Source organism: Phacochoerus africanus, chromosome 4 (assembly GCF_016906955.1).
Source record: "Phacochoerus africanus isolate WHEZ1 chromosome 4, ROS_Pafr_v1, whole genome shotgun sequence".
Lineage (NCBI taxonomy): Eukaryota > Metazoa > Chordata > Mammalia > Artiodactyla > Suidae > Phacochoerus > Phacochoerus africanus.
This window is the reverse complement of record NC_062547.1, coordinates 51,208,150-51,228,848: the sequence shown is the minus strand read 5'-3', so window position 1 is coordinate 51,228,848 and position 20,699 is coordinate 51,208,150. Positions and strand designations below refer to the sequence as shown.

Below are 20,699 nucleotides of genomic sequence, written 5' to 3'. Positions count from 1 at the left end.
TCATAAGATAGATACGCTTTCTATTTTTCTACATTAGCTCAGGCAACAGTCCCGCCAAACTTTTTACCATCTATAACCTTTTGTTCAACTCTATTAGTTTGTTAGGGATGCCATGATAAGATACCACAAATTAGATGGACTAAACAATAGAAATGTATTTCTCATGGTTCTGGAGGCTAGAAATACAAAATTAAGCTACCAGCAGGGTTGGTCCCGTCTAAGAGCTATGGGGAAGATTCTCTTCCATGCCTGTCCTCTAGCTTCTGGTGATTTGCTGACTCTCTCTTGTGTTTCTTGGCTTGTAGACTCATCATCCTAATTTCTATCTTCATATTCTCATGTCATTGTCCCTGTTTGCTTGTATCCAAATTTTCTCTTTTTATAAGGACATCAGTCATATTGGATTAGGACCCACCCTAATGACCTCATTTTAACTGGCTTGCCTCTATACAAACTCCATCTCTAAATAAGATCACATTCTGGAGTTCCCGTCATGGCACAGCAGAAAAGAATCTGACTAGGAACCATGAGGTTTTGGGTTCAATCCCTGGCCTCGCTCAGTGGGTTAAGGATCTGGCATTGCCTCGAGCTGCGTGGTGTAGGTCACAGATGTGCCTGGGATCTGGCGTTGCTGTGGCTGTGGTGTAGGATGGCAGCTGTAGCTCTGATTTGACCCCTACTAGCCTAGGAATCTCCATATGCTGCGAGTGCGGCCCTAAAAAGCAAAAAATAAATAAATGAATGAGTAAAATAAAATAAAAATAAAAAGATCACATTCTGAGGTACTAGGGATTAGGATTTGAACATATGAATTTTGAGGAGACACAGTTCAACTCAAAGCACCAGCCTCCCATAACAAGTCCCTCACTGTCGTTTAAAACCTTTGCTTGAGATCCTTTTAGCTCCTGCTACCCTTTGGTCAAAGCCAATGGCACATGTTTTTTCTTAGCAGTATCTAACTTCACAAATGTCGATATCAGTTAGGGGCTGCTCAGAGAAGCAACAACACTAATGAATACAGGATTTATCATAGGGATTAGATACAACACAATTGCAGGAAAAGCTAGGAAGAAAAAGTCTAGAAGGAGATGGCTAGAGGATAACAGAAAAATCACTAACAAGGGATTACAAAGGAAAGCTGGTGGGAGTTCCTGTTGTAGCTCAGCAGGTTAAGGACCCCATGTTGTCTCTATGAGGATGCCAGTTCCATCTCTGGCCTTGCTCAGTGGGTTAAGGATGCAGCGTTGCTGCAAGCTATAGTGTGGGTCACAGATACAGCTTGGATCTGGTATTGCCATGGCTGTGGCTTAGGCAGGCAGCTTCAGCTCCGATTCGGCCCCTAGCCTGGGAACTTCCATATGCTTCAGGTGCAGCCATAAAATACAAAGAAAAGCTGGTTAAAAGTCTATGGAAGGCTCTAGCCTCTACATCCAGAAATGGGCCTGAAACTGATAGGTCATCACGTCTAGCAGTCGGGAAGACAACTTGGGTTGACTTGGGGAAAAGTGAGGATAAATTGGAATCCACAAGGACAAACTGGAACTTATGGGACAAAGTGCAATCCATAGTTATCTCTCATGTTGATGATGCGGGTGGTCTGCAGGAGAAGTTGATGCCTTTTCCACAGAACTACCCATGTGCCTTGCCCCAGAGGCTTGGGAAAGCTGAAATAGAAGATGCAGTGGGAGCTGGAGGAGCTGGGACCAGTTGCTGCTCTACCCCAATAGTGTGCTAGCAGGTCAGTAACAAGTTTACAGTCCACAGCTGGTATCCAGCAGCTTCAGGTCCCAACAGCAGCTTCTTCACTTACTCTTTTCAAATCTTACACAAATTTCTCTTATGACCAATCATATCCTGGAAGCAGACTGGGGAGGGAAACATGGGGAACTGAATTTCAGTTTAGTTAAATTGACACAGCACAAAACCACTGTATGAACCAACTATCAGCAGTTGCTAGGTACCATGATGCTGTGTCTCATATAGAGTAGTGTCTCTTTTAAGCCTCGCAGCGGTTTTGCAGGATAAATATTAGCATCCTTATTTTGCAGAGGAAGAAACGAAGCCTCATATTTTCTCGTAGGTAAGCAAGTGCTGGAGCTTGGATTCTGCCCTACATCTGTGTGGTAGCCAGCTTTCAAGATGGGCCCTTAGTGATTCTTGCCTTCTGATATTCTTGCTCTTTTGTAGTTCCCCTCCTACCTTAAATAGGGCTGACCTGAGTAATAAGTAGAATATTGCAGAAATAATGATAAATGACTTTTGAGGCAGGATCATAAAAGATGTTGTAGCTTTCCCTTTTCTCTTTCTTGGACCACTTGCTCTGGGAAAACCAGCTGACATGTTATAAAAACATCCAAGTTGCCTGTGCGCAGACTCATATAGGGAGGAGCGGAGGCCTTTTCCAAATGATTTCTATAGTACCAGCCTCTCCTTCAGATGACTACAGACCCATATCTGGATTGAAACCTCTCAAGAGCTCTCAAGCCAGAACCATATGGCTAAGTGGCTTTTAAATTCTGGACCTACAGAAAGTATGAGATAATGTTATTTTTTTCAGCTCCTAAATTTTGGGTTAATTGGTTATGCAGCAATAGATAATTGATAGAATCCATTAGGTTTCAAAGCATTTCCTTCCATCATTTTGCTTTAACAGTTGCTCAGATTATGAGAATGGGCATTGTGAAAGAAGCAGGAATTTGAAAGTTCCCAATGTACTGGTCATGTGACACTCTCCCCCTGCCCAAAAGCTTTGAAATACCTTTTTGATCCTTCCAGAAACTGAGAGAAAAGGAGGAGTGTCATCTAGTGGTTAACCTGAAACTTGAGAATTAGGAGGGTTTCTTTTTTTGTCACTACCCAGAGAAAGCTGAACTGGCATGAAGAAATTAGAGGTTAAATCATGTGTTTTTGTTGACTGGCAGACTTGAGCTGGAGTTGGGGAAGAACGATGATAGAAATTGGATTCTGGCAGAGCAAGAAAAGCCCTGACAAATCGTGAAGTGGGAAGGGCCTCTAGGACTCTCACAGTGAGAGACCCATGTCCCTTTGCATCTGCCCCTTCCCCTTAACTGGGTCACCCTTTTTCTTTGCCCCATCAAGTTCCCTTTGGCCTCAAGCTCACTGAAGCAGCTCCTTCCGTTTCTGCTCTTTTCATATCACTCTTTCTTTTGATGCTCTTTTCCTTTTAATATAGTGCATATATGTGCATTTAGGAACATAAAAGAGTAAAACAAAACCAAAGTTCATCTGAGAACCAGCCCGTTTTGAAAACTTTCCGTATTTGTTCTTCTCTCCATTTTTTCCAGATTTGGTCTTGGATTGGAGATGCAAGGCACTGTGTCTGGTGATTTAATCAGACTGGAGTCAGCCAGCAATAGTTATATCCTAGGATGTGAGCCCTAGGAGAAACCTTCCAGAACATCTAAAGCACCATGCTCATTTCATACGTGGAGGGAGAATTTGAAGCCTAAAGAGCTCAAGCGATCATTGTTAACAGGTATTTAAGTGAACATTAAAATGAGGAGGATGCTCTTCTAGGCATAGATAGGCTCTTTTAAAAGGTTCACCCATTCTGATTAGTAAGATGGGTGGAGTGATTTCCTGGGGTCCTTCCAGATCTGCTATTATGCAAGCACAGAAAACACCAGGAAAGAGCAGCACTATCCACGTCAAACCCTTCTTAAATTGTCAACAGACCCTCAACAGCTGAGGGTTACGAAGAACAGGTTGCCTGACCCTCTGACTTCTAAACCCACCTTAAACCTTGTCTGTGTCACCGGAGTCCACTACACAGTAGGCATCATGAAATGTTTGCGAAACTAATGAACCAACTTCCCTCGAGGCCCTTCCCTGCTTCCCCTCCTCCCTCCCCTCCCACTAGAGACTGTGCTTGCATTTGAGCCCTTCTCTGGGGGCTTCTGGGGTTCTTGTCTGGTCTTCTCAGACAGTGACTCCGTCTCCGGGGAGGGCCCAGGGCTCTCTTTGTCACTTCTGGAAGCCAGCTGAAGCTGCTTACCCCGACTCATATTTTTCCTCGGGGTAAGAGCTCTTGTTGGGGAGCATGCAAGCTCCGAAAATGGCCTGATCTGGTCTTGGGAACCCTGAAGCGTTGCATAGTGGCGTTTGCCGTCCTGGCTGGGAAAGAAGGCCAGGCGTTCCCAGGGTTCAGGGATAGGTAGAGCACCGGACCCCGAGCTCACACTGCTAAGCGCTGTTCCCCGCGGGCGCCCAGAGGGCGGAGCCTGGCGGGGGCAAGGCCTGCCGCGGTCAGGTGACTGCGCGGCGGGCGGTGGCGGCAGAGGCCGAGGGGCGTCAGACGCACTAAGTGGCTGGCGGGGCAGTTGCGGCAGCCGGGATTGCAGGGTCTTGGCCATGGGGGGTTTGAAGGACGAGCTGCTCAAGGCCATCTGGCACGCTTTCACCGCACTCGACCTGGACCACAGTGGCAAGGTTTCCAAGTCCCAACTCAAGGTGGGTGCCGCCCCCCTCCTGTCCCCTATGCGCCCCTCCCCGACGCGCTCCACTACCCCCGGGTGGAAGCCGACAGGCTGGCGTGACCACAGGGAGTGGCAGGCCGGAATGCGGCCGAGTGGCCTGCTCGAGGTGGAGGGAGAAGAGACCGGGATTTGACGTGTGTGTGTGTGTGTGTGTGTGTGTGTGTGTGTGTGTGTGTGTGTGTGTGTGTGTGTGTGTGTGTGTGTGTGTGTGTGTGTGTGTGTGTGTGTGTGTGTGTGTGTGTGTGTGTGTCCCTCCTGGCTTTCGTGCTGTGCGCTCCAGCCGGTGCGTTAGTCCTTTCAGGGCTCCCCATGAGCAAGGCACTGCGGGGGTGAGGGCTCTGAGGCCGAGCCGGGCTGCCTTTTGGAGCGGGAGGCCCGAAAAGTTTCAGACTCAGAGCAGTAGGAAGCTCCCTTAGGAAACCCATCCAGAGTTTTCTTCTTACTCTGGGAGAAGAAGGGACTTACCCAAGGAGACCGTGCAGAACCTTCGAAGGCGCACGTTCCGCCCCGGGGCAGTCCTCAAATTGGTCAGCTGCACCCCAGGCAGCCACGCAGTTCCGAGAAGGGAGAAGTGCCCCAGAGCTCGGCCCCCAGCGGCCGCCTCTTTTGGGGCGCGTTGGCGGTGGGGGACGCTTTCCGACTAATGAGGAAGACCTAGCGTCCTCATGTCTGGAACGAGTGAAGGGTGTGTCGCGTCCGTCAGGGACCCTAGTTCCGGGTGAGGAGCTCTGATCCGTTCAGCACCCTGCAAAAGCAACTGCTTTTGTAGAGCCTTTACTGTGATTGCCAAAGGGACCTTATCATTAAGTGAGAGTATAAGGTATAAATAAAGAAATGCTTGTAAGTTGAGTAACCCCAAGCAGGGCAAGTGGCACTTAGCCAGGAGAAATTGGCACCTTCTTGAAAGTGTAAAATATGGAAACGAACAAGTAGAGCCATTCATAGGCATTTTTAAATATACACGTTTTGGATCTGACTGTCTGGTTTTCTTAGCCTCTTCTGGGAGTGAATTTCTGAGGATTGAATTTGCTTTATTTTGTGCAGTAATCAGGAGGTTCTTAAGACTAGTGGCTTTTATGGCGGTAGGATTTAGCATTCTGCCTGTCTTTCACTCTCCTCTCTTTTTCTCATTCATAAAATTATAGTCTGGAAGGATGCATGGAGATCATCCACTTAATCTTCATTTGACTTATTTTTTTTTAAATCAACATAAAGTTGACTTGGTGGATGGTTCCATGAATTTTAACATATATGGATTTGTATAACTACTGTCAAATCAGGGTTCCATCAGCTCCATCATCCCCTAAAGTTCCTCATGCTGCCCCCTCTTCCTCAACTGCTGAAAATCAATGATCTGTTCTTTTTTTTTTTTTCCCCCAGTGGCCAAACCTGGAGCATATGAAAGTTCCCAGGCTAGGGATTCAGTCTAAACTGCAGCTTTGACCTATGCCATAGCTATAGCAATGCCAGATCAGTGACCTCTTCTTAATTGCTGTAGTTTTGTCCTTTCCAGGATGTTATTGAAATGGAGGCATACACAATGTTATCTTTTGACACTGGCTTCTTTTACTCAGCCCAGTGCTTTAGGAGTCACCTATGTTGTGTGTATCAGTAATTCTTTTTATTGTGAAGCAGTATTCAATTTGGATGTGCCATATTTAATCCATTCACCCTTGAAGAACATTTGTGTTGCCAGTTTTTGATGATTATGAATAGAGTTGCATTTTACTCTTTACTTTTTTTACTTTTGATTGACCTATACTACTGTGTTTAAAGTCAGTTTCTTGTAGATGGCATGTATTTGGGTCTTCTTCCACCCAAACCCCCTCAGGGTCTTGCAAGACCTTGACCTTTCACAAATAATATTTCATTTATTAACCTTGGCTCAGAGATGTTAAACAAGCAGCCCAAGATCACACAGTCCGAGGTGGTGAAAGCAGCAGAGCCCGCCTCCCTGCTTGGGTCTTATTTTTTTAATTAATTCTGACAATCTGTCTTTTAATTGGTTTGTTTTAGACCAATTGCATTTAATTATTGCTGTGGTTAAGGCTACTGTTTTACTATTTGGTTTCTGTTTATTTTCTCTATTTTTTCATTTTTTTCCTCCTCCAATTAATGACATAAACGAAATGTTTCCTATTACTTTTGTTGTACAGGTCATCTTTGTGGCTATATATAGAAAAAGTGTCCAGAGAATTCTTTACTGCAGGTTTGGGAGGAAGTATTTAAACTCCCATCCATAGCTTTTACCCACAAGATGTTAATAATGCAAGTGTGCAGTTGTGTTTTGTGTCTGTGTCTGCTTAACTGAGAGATTTGGAGTTCAGTTTGGGTTATCTTGCCAGTATTTCTGGAATTGGAAATATTAAAAAGTTTCTATTTACTTCTCTCCTTTTTAGAGTTTGTCTCTAAAGGTCCGTGTTCCTTGACCATTGGCTAGGAGTGGAGTTTTTGCCTTAATTTGTTCATTCACTTGTTTGTTCACAAATAAACTTTTGTGTCTGCTCTGTGTGAGGTACCATGCAATTTTATCAAAAGATTAGTATTTTTTAGGCTCTTGAGAGTTAATATCTCTTTGGAGAATATATCATATAACTGATTTATTAAATAGCTAACTAAAAATTACACATCCAAAATGAGGTTATAATTTGTTGCTTTGGGGGGAATTCTCATTGTGGCTCAGCAGGTAATGAACCCAACTAATATTCATGAGGATGTGGGTTTGATCCCTGGCCTCATTCAGTGGGTTAAGGATCCGGCAATACCATGAGCTGCAGTGTAGGTCACAGGTACAGCTCGGATACAGCATTGCTCTGGCTCTGGTTTAGGCCGGCAGCTGCAGCTCTTATTCAGCCCCTAGCCTGGGAACTTCCAGATGTCATGGGTGTGGGCCTAAAAAGAAAATTAAAAAAAAAAAAAAAAAAAGAAAGAAAAAGAATTGTTGCCTTGGGGAGTTCCCCTGGTGGCCCAGTGGGTTAAGAATCTGGCATTGTCACCGTAGCAGCATGGGTCACTGTTGTGGGGTGGTTCGATCCCTGGACCCAGAACTTCTGCGGGTATAGCCAAAAAGAAAAAAACCCCAGCATTTTGTAAAACTATATGGGTATTCTAAAATACTCTTGACACTTGTCTTTTTTAAGTTTCCTTCATAATTTTTGATGCAGTGAGTGGTGACTCTTCATGTGTTTGACACTATGCCTAATTTTAAGGCAGATTTGGTAGTGAGGATTGGGGGGGAAACACAAATTTTTGCCTTTAAATGGTTTAAATTTTGGTAGGTAAACTAAAAGAATAGGTAACCATTAGAGAAGTCCCTCTCTCTGTCTGTTTCTCTTTTTCTCTGTCCCTGTCTCTCTCTCTCTCTGTGTATACATGTAGATTATATTACTCAGACCATTACCCCATCCTTTAAAAATGTAAGATCTGGTGGGAGAGATAAGAACTACAGAAATACTATTGGAAGGAAGATGTTGCATGTGACAGAAGGTAAGAGGCCATGAGACCAGACTTCTTACTGGTGGAACTACTTCATGCAAAAAAGCTTTGACATGACCTCTGAAGAAAACTAGGATGTGGTTATGTGGAAATAGGAGTAAGCCCCTTCTCTTCATTCATTCATTCATTCTTTCTTTCAGTGGATGTTTATTGACTGTTCTTAGCTCTCTGGGATCCCTCTGAACTATTGCAGGCAACAGGAATTAGGCAGGCATTTATATGGACTTCTTTGGAGCTTATATTTTGATTGGAGTGTAGGATATCAATGTGTTTGTGTATATATATATAAGAAAGAATTTTTGAGGTCCTTGATGGGTGGATGTGTGAGGTCCTTGATGGATGGATGTTTAGCTGCAGAAAATGTCCTTTAGTTAATGTGAGCTGTTGGTACAGGATCTGGTAGTTGAAGCTTGGAAAAAGAAGAGGTTTGATGATGGCCTTGGGGAATGGCTGGAGTAGGGGGTGAAGGGAAGAGTGGGAGCCCAGGGGACCAGAAAAGAGAGATAAGAACCACTTTGGAGCAACAGTGGCGCTGAGGAAGAAGAGATTCTCAAGGAAGACATGGTCTCTTATCTTTAGAGTTAATTTAATATTGTTATTAAATTGGAGATTGTAAAGTAATGGTTCTTCCCTGCTTAGCTCATAAACTATTTCTTCTTTTCTAAAAAGATGTGAAAAGTTTAGTGTGTTAGCATTGTCTTGGGAGTAAATTTATTTTTTGCTCTTAAACAGATTACTTTGTAGTATAGTACTCATTTAGATAAATGTGTCTGGGTCACTACTATAATTAGTAAATGTTTTCCTTGAGGCCCCTCTGTTTAGTACAAAAAGCTTAATTTTTATACCTAAATTTTGTTTTTGACTAATAGCATATTTTGAATAAAACAAAAATTACTACATGTGTAAATTTTGAGACTTAAAATACAAAGACAAAATTAATGTAGGAAGGATTCGTTGCAAACAGACTTTCATTAAACTTAATAAGATAAAAATATAGGAGTTCCCTGGTGGCCTAGTGGTTAAGAACCTGCTGCTGTCACTGCTATGGCTCAGCTCACTGCCGTGGTGCGGATTTGATCCTTGGCCTGGGAACTTACACATGCCTTGCGTGTGGCCAAAAAAAAAGATAAAAATACAGAGCACAGAATTTAAAAATTGCTTGTGACTTATTACATAAGCTACTATAGAAGCAATTGTTGAGTTTTCCTGTAGTCACAGAGATGTTTCCTTGTCAGAACAACTAGGCTTAAGGTCATTGCAGGTCAGTATCTTAATCTTTATTAAAGTGCCCCTACCCCACCTTCATGCCCTCCAAAAAACAGGAAACTACCTCTACCCCATTTCCTGACCTTGTTTCTTTCTCCCTCTTCCAGCCACATTACCTGTGATCTCCTTGAGCTTCTTCCTGGCAATCTGCGCACCCTCTCCAGGGGTCCTCAGTCTCTTTGGCTTCAGTTGTAGCATTTCAGGCTCCCCACCTGAATTGCAGCTGTTTAGGTCTTCACTGCCACAGTCATAGAAGTCACCCCCGTAGAAGTCATCAGCTATATTAATTTGTAATAGGATTGTTAGAAGGTAACTCTTTTTTTTTTTTTTTTGGGTGCCCTCAGCATGTAGAAGTTCCCAAGTCAGGGATCAAACTTGGGCCACAGTGGTGACAACACCAAGTCTTTATCCGCAAGAACACCAGGGAACTCCTCATTTTTTTAATTGTCATTTTGATTTGCTGTCACTTTTTTTTTTCAGCCTGGAATGTAGAAGGTTAGTTACTACATTAAGTATTTTAAGTTAAGCTTTTTCAAATTGTGTAGGCAGAGACCTACTTTTCAGCTGCTGAAGTAGACAGCAATAGGCTAAAGGTGGGGAAAGAAATCTTTAGACACATTCTTTACTTGCTTTTAAACTTGTTTTCCTGAATAGTCCTTCCTTCCTTAGAACAAACTGTATAGCTTAAGACTATATTCATTTTGAATGCAATTTTAGTATACTCTACAGTAGCTGTTGAGAGATTAAAAACTATTAAGAGAGATTTTAATGGAAATTTTTCTTTATATCTATAGGAAAGTACTATGTAATAAATATCATTGAGCTTAATGATAGAAGTTTTTTTCACCAACTTTTCGCCTTGGTTTTGATGTTTGTGCCCTTCTTTTGTTTGTATTTTTCCTTCTTTTAATGAGGGGCATTTGTCTGTGGAGTTTGTATTTAAGAAATTTTATTAATATGCCATGTGAAACATACATTGTTACTTGTAGGTTATGATGTAAATTTGCAAAAGTCCTAAGTGAAAAAGGTATTGGGCGTGTGTTATTTGAAGGAGAGGCAACATTTACTTTCTTCGCCACTGATTTTTTTTTTTTAACACAATTATATGTTTTTTGTTTGTTTTTTAATGGCCACATCCATGGCATATGGAGGTCCTCAGGCCAGGGACCCATGCCACAGCTGCAGCAACGCTGGATCCTTTAACATACTGTGTGGACCAGGGATCAAATCTGTGCCTCTGCAGTGACCTGAGCTGCTGCAGTCGGATTCTTAACCCACTGTGCCACAGTGGGAAATCCTCCACTGATGTTTAAAAATTATATTCAGATTATTTAGAATTTAAATGGTTTTGCAGAAAGATACTAAATCTCCAGTGTTACTTAGAAATACATGCAATTCTAAGAAGATGAAAAGATGAAAGACTAAATCTCCAGTGTTACTTAGAAATACATGCAATTCTTTTACTTTTGAACAAAAGTAAAAGAAACCCTTTGAAAAGTTCATATATATACATGGTATAAATTTTATAAAGTTCAAAAGGGCATTTACAAAAGTGAAAAGTAAGTTTCCTCTAACTCCTGGCTCACGCTATTTACCTGCCCTGGAGGAAACCATATTATTAGTTTTTTTACATTCCCTCCAGAAATCAAAATGTACCTTAAAATTAAAACTCTTATTGTTGCAGTAAGTGTTGTCTTATTAAATATAGCAAAATATAGTGATATTTTTGTAACCTGTTATAAACTTATAACTATGGTTACAGTGGGAATTACATGTCAGTGTTAGATATGTCTTGAAATAAACTTACTGGCTTTGCACTTTTATCCTGTTGTTTTAAGAAAGACAGGGATTTGTTCGGTTTTATTTTATTTTATTAATTCATTTATTTCTTTTTCTTTTTTGGCCACCCAGTGGCATATGGAGTTCCTGGGCCAGGGATCAGATCTGAGCCACAGATGGAGCCTAAGGTGCAGTTGTGGCAACACTGGATCCTTGGCCCACTCTGCTGGGCTTGAACATGCGTCCCAGCTCTCCCAAGACACCACCAATCCCATTGGGCCACAGCAGGAACTCCTCTATTTTAAATTGTGCCCTTTTGGGAGTTTCCTGGTGACTCCGTGGGTAAAGGAGCTGACATTGTCACTGCTGTGGCTTGGGTTTGATTCCTGGTCCAGGAGCTTCTGAATGTCTTGAATGTAGTAAAACAAAAAACAAAAAATGTGCTCTTTTTTTCTGGCTGTGCCTGCAACATGCAGACCTTTCCTGGCCAGGGATCAAACCTGCACCATAGCAGTGACCTGAGCTGCTGCAGTGGCAACACCTGATCTTTACACCCTGAGCCACATGAGAACCCCCTAAATTGTGCTCTTTTGAAAAGTGCTTACAACTAGCGAGGATCTAAATGAAAAAATTTTGAGGAACAACACAAGTAGTTTGACTCTTGATTCATTTCTCAATGATAGATTTTCAACTAAATGTTTTTGATTTTTTTTGCCCTGCAGGTGGTTTACATATCTTGTGAATAACGTCATGTGTTCTATTCCCATATAGGCATTTAGCCTAAACAATTTTTTCACTTTGCTAGCTAGAAAAGTAATTGAGCCAGGTCTGTTGAACATAAAAAGGAAGCAGGTGCAGTGAAGGGCTTTTATTGTGTGAAGCATAATGTAAAAGATTTGGTTAATTCTTGTAAACTTGGCGTGTGTAGTATTCCCTCCCTAATCTTTGGTGTTATGTTTCTGTTAACCCCTGTGGTTAAAATTGTTTCTGTTCTAAAAATCTAATTGAAAAACATCCCCATTTAGAGTATCAAAGCATGACTCATGAGTGAGCCTGTGAAGTTCTCTGTAAATATTTTGTATATTCCACCAAAATGAAACAATAATGAGAGCTCTCCCAATAAAATGTGTAGAAGAGACATTAAAAAATCTTAACATGGTAATAATGGATTCTGGATTGTTTCCTTTTTCCATTTCTTACTGGCTAGAAACTTTTCGATGAGATAGCTCGGATTTTTTTGTTTGTTTTTGTTTTTTGAATGCATGTGAACTTGTGCTTTATTGAAGATAATATGCAATCTGTGAGGCACTTTTATGTGTGTGGCCTTCCATCTTAATAGCCAGTACATTTCTCATCCTATGATTCAGAGGCTCTTAACCTTCCTGATCCCCATTTTGTATTTCCTTTGGGGTCTTACTGGCAGTCCCAGAGGGACATAGTGGCTGGAAGCTAGAAACAGAAGAAGCTTTGAATGACCTTTTCTCACTTACTCACTTTGCCCTCACAGAGTAGGTATTTCTCGGCCCCCTCCCCCCACAGGAGGGTTATTCCACCCCCCTCACTGATTATTAGCTTGTTAGAACTCTAGGAACTCTTATCTCCTCAGTCCCTCTGATGTGTGTCCTTTTTCCTTCCTGCAACTTAAGTCTAGGGTTGCCTTTGCCTCAGCTTCCTTTATGTTCCCCAAAGCTTCATTTTACAAATCTGTTTTTCTTCTCTGCTTTTGCTGTATTTCCTTTTTATTCTACCTTTGGATTCCTTTTTTTTTTTTTTAACCCCAAATCTGTGTCTGCTTGAAACTGTGCTTCTCAGAAATTGATTCATTTTTTAATTGCGGAAAGATATTTAGGAGTAAATCTGCATGTAGTCAAATTTCATATAAGGAGATTTTTGTTGTTGTTGTTGTCCTTTTAGGGCCACACCTGTAGCATATGGAAGTTCCCAGGCTAGCGGTCGAATTGGAGCTGTAGCTGCCAGCCTGCGCCACGGCCACAGCAATGCCAGATCTCAGCCGCATCTGTGACCTACACTACTGCTAACAGCAACACAGGATACTTAACCCACTGAGTGAGGCCAGAGATCGAACCTGTGTTCTCACGGATGCTAGTCGGATTCGTTTCTGTTGAGCCATGATGGGAACTCCAAGGCGGTCTTTCAAGCAAGAAGTGATTTTTGCAATATTGGAAGAACTAATCTTTTCATCTTCAGATTCTTCCGTGCCTTCTCTACCATTTACTTCTTTAGGAATAATTGGCTTTACAGTCACCATGGTATGCCAACCAGAAATGACAGCAGTTAGGATAAAAGTTGTTCTGTTGGATGGACAGTGTTGAAGGTATCATATTTCACTGCAGCTCTGGGAGGATGGAGCACTGTCTGTGTAATGAGGCAGCACATCCTCATGAGTTCTTTTTTTTTCTTTTCTTTTCTTTTTTGAGCGCACCCACAGCATATGGAAGTTCCTGGGCTAGGGATTGAATCTAAGCCGCAACTGTGACCTGTGCAACAGCTGCAGCAATGATGGATCCTTAAAACTGCTGCACCAGGCTGGGGACGGAACCCACGCTGCCACAGAGACAATGCCGGATCATTACATTGCTGTGCCACATCAGGAACTCCAGTTCTTTTATTTATTTTTATTTTTCATTTTTTTTTTGCGGCCACACCCATGGCATATGGAAGTTCCCAGGCTAGGGGTCAAATCTGAGCTACACATCCCAGCCACAGCCACAGCAATGCCAGATCCAAGCCATGTCTGCAACCTATATCACAGCTCCTAGCAATGCTGGATCCTTAACCCACTGAACAAGTTCAGGGATTGAACCTGCATCCTCATGGATCCTAGTCGGGTTTATTGCTGCTGAGCCACAACGGGAACTCCAAGAACTCCAGTTCTTTTAATTCACTGGATGTTGGTTGTCTCAGCCATGTGCTGTTACATTGGAGTTGAGAGCAGGAACTGGTGGGCAGCTGACGTAACTCTCAAGTGACTTCCTTAGCGATGGTTTGAGAAAAGGCTTGTAGGTAATCAGGCTGTTAGTAGGTTGAACTAGGTTGGAATTCTGAAGTTCTTCATTTGGGTGACTTTGGGGAATTTGCTTTGCTTCTTGTAGTTGAAGATTATCTGTTAAGTGGGAAAATAATAAGACATGTTAACAACATGCTTGCTTGAATGGATGGAGCTTACAACCTTTATGTGTGACAACAAGACAATTATTAGCCACCTATTTCTTACAAACACTGAATGTTGAAGAAAATTGATCTACAAAACAGTGCAAAAATGTGAAGGTTTTAACCTATACCTTTTGTTAGGGACCATGGGAAAGTGAAAAATATATAATATTGTCCCTTACTTTGAGGAGAATATGGTTTAGTAAAGAAGCTAAGACATGAAATGACTACAAGGTAACGTATAAGCAAGTTCAAGAAAGTGTGGAAAATGAGTGCTGCAGGCCACATTGTCCAGTACATTAGCCATTAAGCACATTTGGCTATTGAGCATTGAAAAGTGGCCAGCCCAAATTGAGATGTGTATAAATATAAAATAAACGGATTTCAGAGACTTAGTATGAGAAAAGAAAGTAGGATATCTTTTTAATTTAAAAATATTGGTTATATGTTGTAGTTATAATATTTTGGATATATTAGTAAACATAATTTTCACCTGTTTTTACTTTTTTAAAAAGTGGCTATTAAAATTCTTTAATTCCATATGTAGTTTCCATTATAATTCTATTGGATGGAGCTGCTGTAGAAGTTTAAAAGGAATAGAGAATAAGATGCATACAGTTGTAGACAAGAAATATTTCATGACACGACCTGGCAGTCCCACTCCTGGGCATATATTCGGACAAAACTTTCATTCAAAAAGCTACATGCACCTGTATGTTCATTGCAGCACTATTCACAACAGCCAAGACATGGAAACAACCTAAATGTCCATTGACAGAGGAATGGATTAACAAGATGTGGTTACATATAAACAATGGAATATTACTCAGGCATAAAAAAGAACAAAATAATGCCATTTGCAGCAGGACAAATGGAACTAGAGACTTTCATACTAAGTGACGTAAGCCAGAAAGAGAAAAACAAATACCACGTGGTATCACTTATATCTGGAATCTAATATATGGCGCAAATGAACCTATTTATAGAAAAGAAACAAACTCATGGACATGGAGAACAGACTTGTGGTTGCCAAGGGGGAGGGAATGGGATGGACTAGGAGTTTGGGGATGTAGGATGCAAACTGCTGCATTCGGAGTGGATAAGTAATGAGATCCTGCTATGTGGCACAGGGAACTGTATCTACTCACTTGTGATGAAGCATGATGGAGGATAATGTGAGAAAAAGAATGTATGTGTGTATGTGTGTGTGTGTGACTGGGTCACTTTGCTGTGCAGTGGAAATTGACAGACATTGTAAATAAACTATAATAAAAAAATTTTAAAAAGAACTATTTCATGGAGTTCCCTTGTGGCTCAGCAGGTTAAGGATCTGGTGTTGTCACTGCTGTGGCTCTGGTTACAGCTGTGGTGTGGGTTTGATCCCTGGGCCAGAAACTCCTACATGCAGGTGTGGCAAAAAAATAAAAAATGAAAAAGAAGGAAGGGAGGGAGGGAAGGAGAAAAATGTTTCCTGGAGGAGATAGAAATCTGCTGCTTCTGGAGGGAATGGGCAGGTGTTGTTCGGTACAGTCTCAGAGGGTGGCAGATGTGGTGGTGGTGTTGTAGGTAAGAGCAAGAGCTGAAGCTTAGAGTATCTGTGAGCTGGAAATGTTACTAGAGCAGAGTGTTTTGAGGCGTGGTGGAAAATTGGGAATTAAAGGAATATGGTTACCTTTTAGATGGATTCATGCTTGTACAGAATAGATGATTAATATGTATTTGTTGACAATGTTAAAAGGAATAGTTTAGAACTGATCTTGTAAAGAGGGGAAGTTATTAAAACTTTTTGGGTAGATGTATGACAAAGGTAGAGTTCTGAGATTATTCTTTTTGTTGTTTGTTTGCTTTTTGCTTTTTAGGGCTGTAGGTGCAGCATATTGAAGTCCCCAGGCTAGGGATCAAACCAGAGCTGGAACTGCTGGTCTACACTGCAGCCACAAGCCCCACCTGTGACCTACACCACAGCTCATGGCAACAATGGATCCCTGACCCACTGAGCAAGGCCAGGGATCCAGCCCTTGTCCTCATGGATATTAGTTGGGTTCGTTTCCACTGAACCACAAAGGAACTCCTATTCTGTGCGTGTGTGTGTGTGTGTGTGTGTGTGTGTGTGTGTGTGTGTGTGTGTTTAGGGCCACACCCCAGGCTAGGGGTCAAATCAGAGCTGCAGTTGCTAGCCTACACCACAGCCACAGCAACGTGGGATCCGAGCCATGTCTGCAACCTACGCCACAGCTCATGGCAACTCGGGATACTTAACTCACAGAGCAGGGTCAGGGATCTCCTCATGGATACTAGTCGGGTTCATTACTGCTGAGCCACAGTGGGAGCTCCTCTGAGATTATTCTGATGACGTGGGTAAGAGGCTGGCGATGGAGAGACCAAATGGGAGGTTGCTGTGAAGGTTGATGATTGCTAGGCTGGGATGGTGGCAGCAGGAATCAAAACCCATATGCTCCCTACTCTCATGGAGCTTGACGTCTTGTGAGCAATAGAGACCAGCGAGAGTTCCCATTGTAGCACAGCAGAAATGAATCTGACTAGGAACCATGAGGTTGCAGGTTCAATCCCTGTCCTCGCTCAGTGGGTTAAGGATCTGGTGTTGCCGTGAGCTGTGGTGTAGGTCGCAGACGCAGCTGACATCTGGTGTTGCTGTGGCTGTGGTGCAGATCGGCAGCTGTAACTTGGATTTGACCCCTAGCCTGGGAACCTCCTTTTGTTGAAAAGACAACAAAGATGAAGGAAGGAAGGAGGGAGGGAGGGAGAGAGAGAGAGAGAGAGAGACAGACAGAAAGAAAAAGAAAGAAGGAAAGAAGGAAAGAAAATATAGGTCAGCGAACCAACAATTCAAATATAGTGAGATAAAGAAAGTGTACAGTGCTGGGGAGCACAGAAGAAGGGAGCCTACCTAGTCTGTGATGAGGATTGGAGGAGTTAGGTCAGAGAATGCTTTTACGGGAGTGGACATCTGCCAGTGACTTTTGTGTGTGTGTGAAGCTCCTCTCTAGGAACATCTATGAAGAAAGATTTGGAAAGTAAATCCCTTGGCGGAACAGGAAAGTGTCAGGAGAGAGAGCACTGGTTAGAGTCAGGAGACTAGTCTCGGCTCTGTTAGTTGTGTGGCCCTGGGCAGTTTCTTCTCCTGGCTGGGTTTCATTTTCCTTTTTTTTTTGTCTTTTTTTGAGCTGCACCTGTGGCATATGGAAGTTCCCAGGCCTGGGGTCGAATGGGAGCTGTAGCTGCCAGCGTACACCACAGCCACAGCAACCCCAGATCCAACTCGCATCTGCCACCCACCCCACAGCTCACGGCAATGCCGGATCCTTAACCAACTGAGCGAGGCCAAGGATCGAACCCATGTCCTCATGGATATTAGTTGGGTTCGTTACAGCTGAGCCATGATGGGAACTCTCTCATTTTCCTCATTTGTGAAAGATGGGGGAGCGAGATCTTCAGGGCTTAGCCTTCTGATTTAACTTTGTTGGCTTGCTGTGTTTACGACGGTCCTGTTGGTGAGTGCTTGTTATACAGGGACTCAGGAGGGAGAATGGGATCACTGCTGAGGGCAGGGAGCTCTGGTTTCCCCAGCCTCATGCTCTCTGGTTAGCCTTACACAAACAGAGAAGCTCACTCAGTGGAGAGAGAAATCGGGTCCAGAAATAGGACAAACTAAAAGTTAAAAAAATACAAGAAGAGGAGAGTCCCTAGTTTTGTTGTTAAGGGAATGATGGTACCAAAGTGAGAATCCAGGTGGAAGACCTGTTTCAGGGAGAAAAGTAATGATTCTCCTTTGGATTTTTTGGATGTGAGGCAAATTTAGCATAGAAATCTTTAGTCTCAGTGATGTAAACCAGAGCTCATTTGGAAGGTCAAGACCAGAGAGTCATTAGAATAGAGGTAATCAAACATTGCCGGAGTTATAACACTTTTTAAGATGAATAAGGGGAAAGAACTAGGGGCTGGAAATTGGGCTTTGGAAAATGTCCAGATTGGGAGAATGAAGGTTAACATTGGTGACCCCGTAAAGGTACCTTCATGGAGCAGAACAGAGTTCTTTGTAGTATTTAGAAAATAATATGCCATGGGACCAAAAAAGGTCTTAAGAGGAGGGGATGATCCAAGTGCCAAGGGCCGGAGACTTGGGAGAGTGACTTGTTTAGAAGGTATTTGTCCCACATTGTGTTCTCCAGGAAGCAGATGCTGAGATAGAGTTGGGAGTGCCAAAGGGTCAAAAAGAAGTGAAAAAAAGAGAGAGGAAGCAGCATTGGGAAAAGGAGCTGTCAAACCGTAATGCAGACTTGACTAAACCTGGAGCTCTGGAGGGAAGATGGCCTGTTAGAGGAAGCCCGTGTTGGGGAGAAATGGCACCACCACCTTGCTCAGGCATTGGCTGTGGTGGACCCTAAAGGTACCAACAGCTGGAGGTTCTCAGCTAACCGTCCCCATAGCTGGGCAGCAGTTCCTTTCTTGAATGGCACAGCTCTGTGTCTGCCACAGAATCTTTTCAAAAGGCAATTTCGTGAGATTTATAGGGATAACAAGCAGCCATGGTATAGTGACTGGAAGGGGACGAGGGGGCAGTGGTCAGAGGATGGGGCAGCAGAAGTAGATCTCAGGCTTGTGATCTTTATTATCACCTTGGGTGTACACTGTGGCTTCACATCTTCTTTTGGAGAAAAGTGTACTTAATTAAACCACCTAATTTCTCCATCTTCTACTGTAGAATTCTCTCTCATATACTTGTTATTCATCTTGAGTCCTTTCCTCAAAAATCTTTACTGGGATCTTGAGAAACTGGACGGCTTTACTAGATCTCAAGTCAAATGAGTTATGCCTGCTAGTTCTGGTAGTGTTAACTAACGAGACATCTTATAGAATGGTGGGAGAAAGAGATACAGAAGCTTACTGGAGTTAAATCTTCTTGGAGTTCCCGTCGTGGCACAGCGGAAACGAATCTGACTAGGAACCATGAGATTATGGGTTTGATCCCTGGCCTCGCTCAGTGGGTTGAGGATCCGGCATTGCGGTGAGCTGTGGTGTAGGTAACAGATGCGGCTCGGATCTGACGTTGCTGTTAAGTGTGGCATAGGCCGGCAGCTACAGCTCCAATTCGACCCCTAGCCTGGGAACCTTGGTATGCCACAGGGGTGGCCCTAAAAAAAAGACAAAAACATTTTTTTTTCATAAATATAAAACCGTCACTTTTTCCAGTTGTAAAGATAATGCATAGGATAGTCAAACAACGCTTTAAAGTGTAGAGACAAAGATAAATTCTATCACCTGAAATTCAGCCACCAACAGCAGATGCAGTTAACTTTGCAGTGATTATCTTGCTAACATCTTTCTCTCACTCCTTCCCCATCCTTTCTTCCTCTCTTTCCTTTATCTCCCTTGCTGCCTCCATGCGTACACATGCATGCACACATGTGTATATACACATAGATATATATCCTTTTGTGTAAATGGGGTGCTGTTTCATCTGCCTTTGTAACCTCTTCGCTTAAACAGTGTTAGGGTCATGTTTCCATATTAATGCCCATGGATACAGACACCGTCATCCTTTATAACGGCTGAGAGCTATTTCAGTGTGTTGATGAATCATGCTTTATTTAAGTACTTGCCTATTCTCGGATATTTGAGATGTTTTGATGTTTTCAGCCAGGGTTGCTGCTAAACTTCCTACAGTGGGTAGGACACCACCCCAGTTTCCCAAACAAAGAATTACTTGGCCTAAAATGTCAGTAGTGATGAAGAAAACCTGCTCTATACCTTCTCCAGTGTTGGGGGTTTGGCAATTTTAACTCCCCTATATCTGCTCAAATACCAGGTATTGTTTCTCATACAAAAAGTAGTAGCTTTGGGGTTCCCACTGCAGCACAGCGTGTTAAGGATCTGGCATTGCTGCAACTGTGACATAGGTGGCAGTTGTGGCATAGGTTGCAGCTGTGGCTCAGATTTGACCCCTGGCCCCAAAACTTCCATTTGCTGTGGGTACAGACAAAAAAAAAAGAAAGTAGCTATTTTAATTTACATTATGTTAATTACTAGTGAGGTTAAGCATCTTTTCCTATATCTATTAGTCATTAGCTTCTTTTGTGAAATTTTCTATTCACATCTCTTGTCCATTTTTTTTAATTTATTTTATTTGTCTTTTTTTTTTCTTTTGCCATTTCTAGGGCCACTCCTGCAGTATATGGAGGGTCCCAGGCTAGAGGGCCAATCAGAGCTGTAGCCACAGGCCTACACCAGAGCCACAGCAACGTGGAATCCGAGCCGCGTCTGTAACCTACACCACAGCTCATGGCAACACTGGATCCTTAACCTACTGAGCAAGGCCAGGGATTGAACCTGCAACCTCATGGTTCCTAGTCGGATTTGTTAACCACTGAGCCACTACGGGAACTCCTCTTGTCCATTTTTAAAATCAGGTGTTCATCTTTTATTTTTATCCTAGGAATAATTTGAATATTTGAGCTCTTAGTCTTTTTTGTT

The 20,699-nt window shown here is 42.7% G+C and overlaps 1 protein-coding gene across 4 annotated transcripts in view; it reads left to right on the top strand.

The window, feature by feature from the left end:
- Nucleotides 1–20,699, top strand: part of SWAP70 (switching B cell complex subunit SWAP70) — a 135,012-nt gene that overhangs the window by 48,060 nt on the left and 66,253 nt on the right. Inside the window, exons 1-2 of one of the 4 annotated variants that reach the window (XM_047776314.1) lie at nt 1,618–1,738; nt 3,306–3,496. The exons of 1 other annotated variant lie outside the window; for it this stretch is intronic. Coding sequence is in view for 1 of the 3 variants with exons in the window: in XM_047776312.1 (XP_047632268.1) it covers nt 4,372–4,470 (99 nt within the window). In the remaining 2 variants the exon portion in view is untranslated. Of the gene's footprint in view, nt 1–1,617; nt 1,739–3,305; nt 3,497–4,271; nt 4,471–20,699 lie in introns of those variants that run through there. 2 more of the 4 variants (XM_047776313.1, XM_047776312.1) reach the window with 2 other exon arrangements.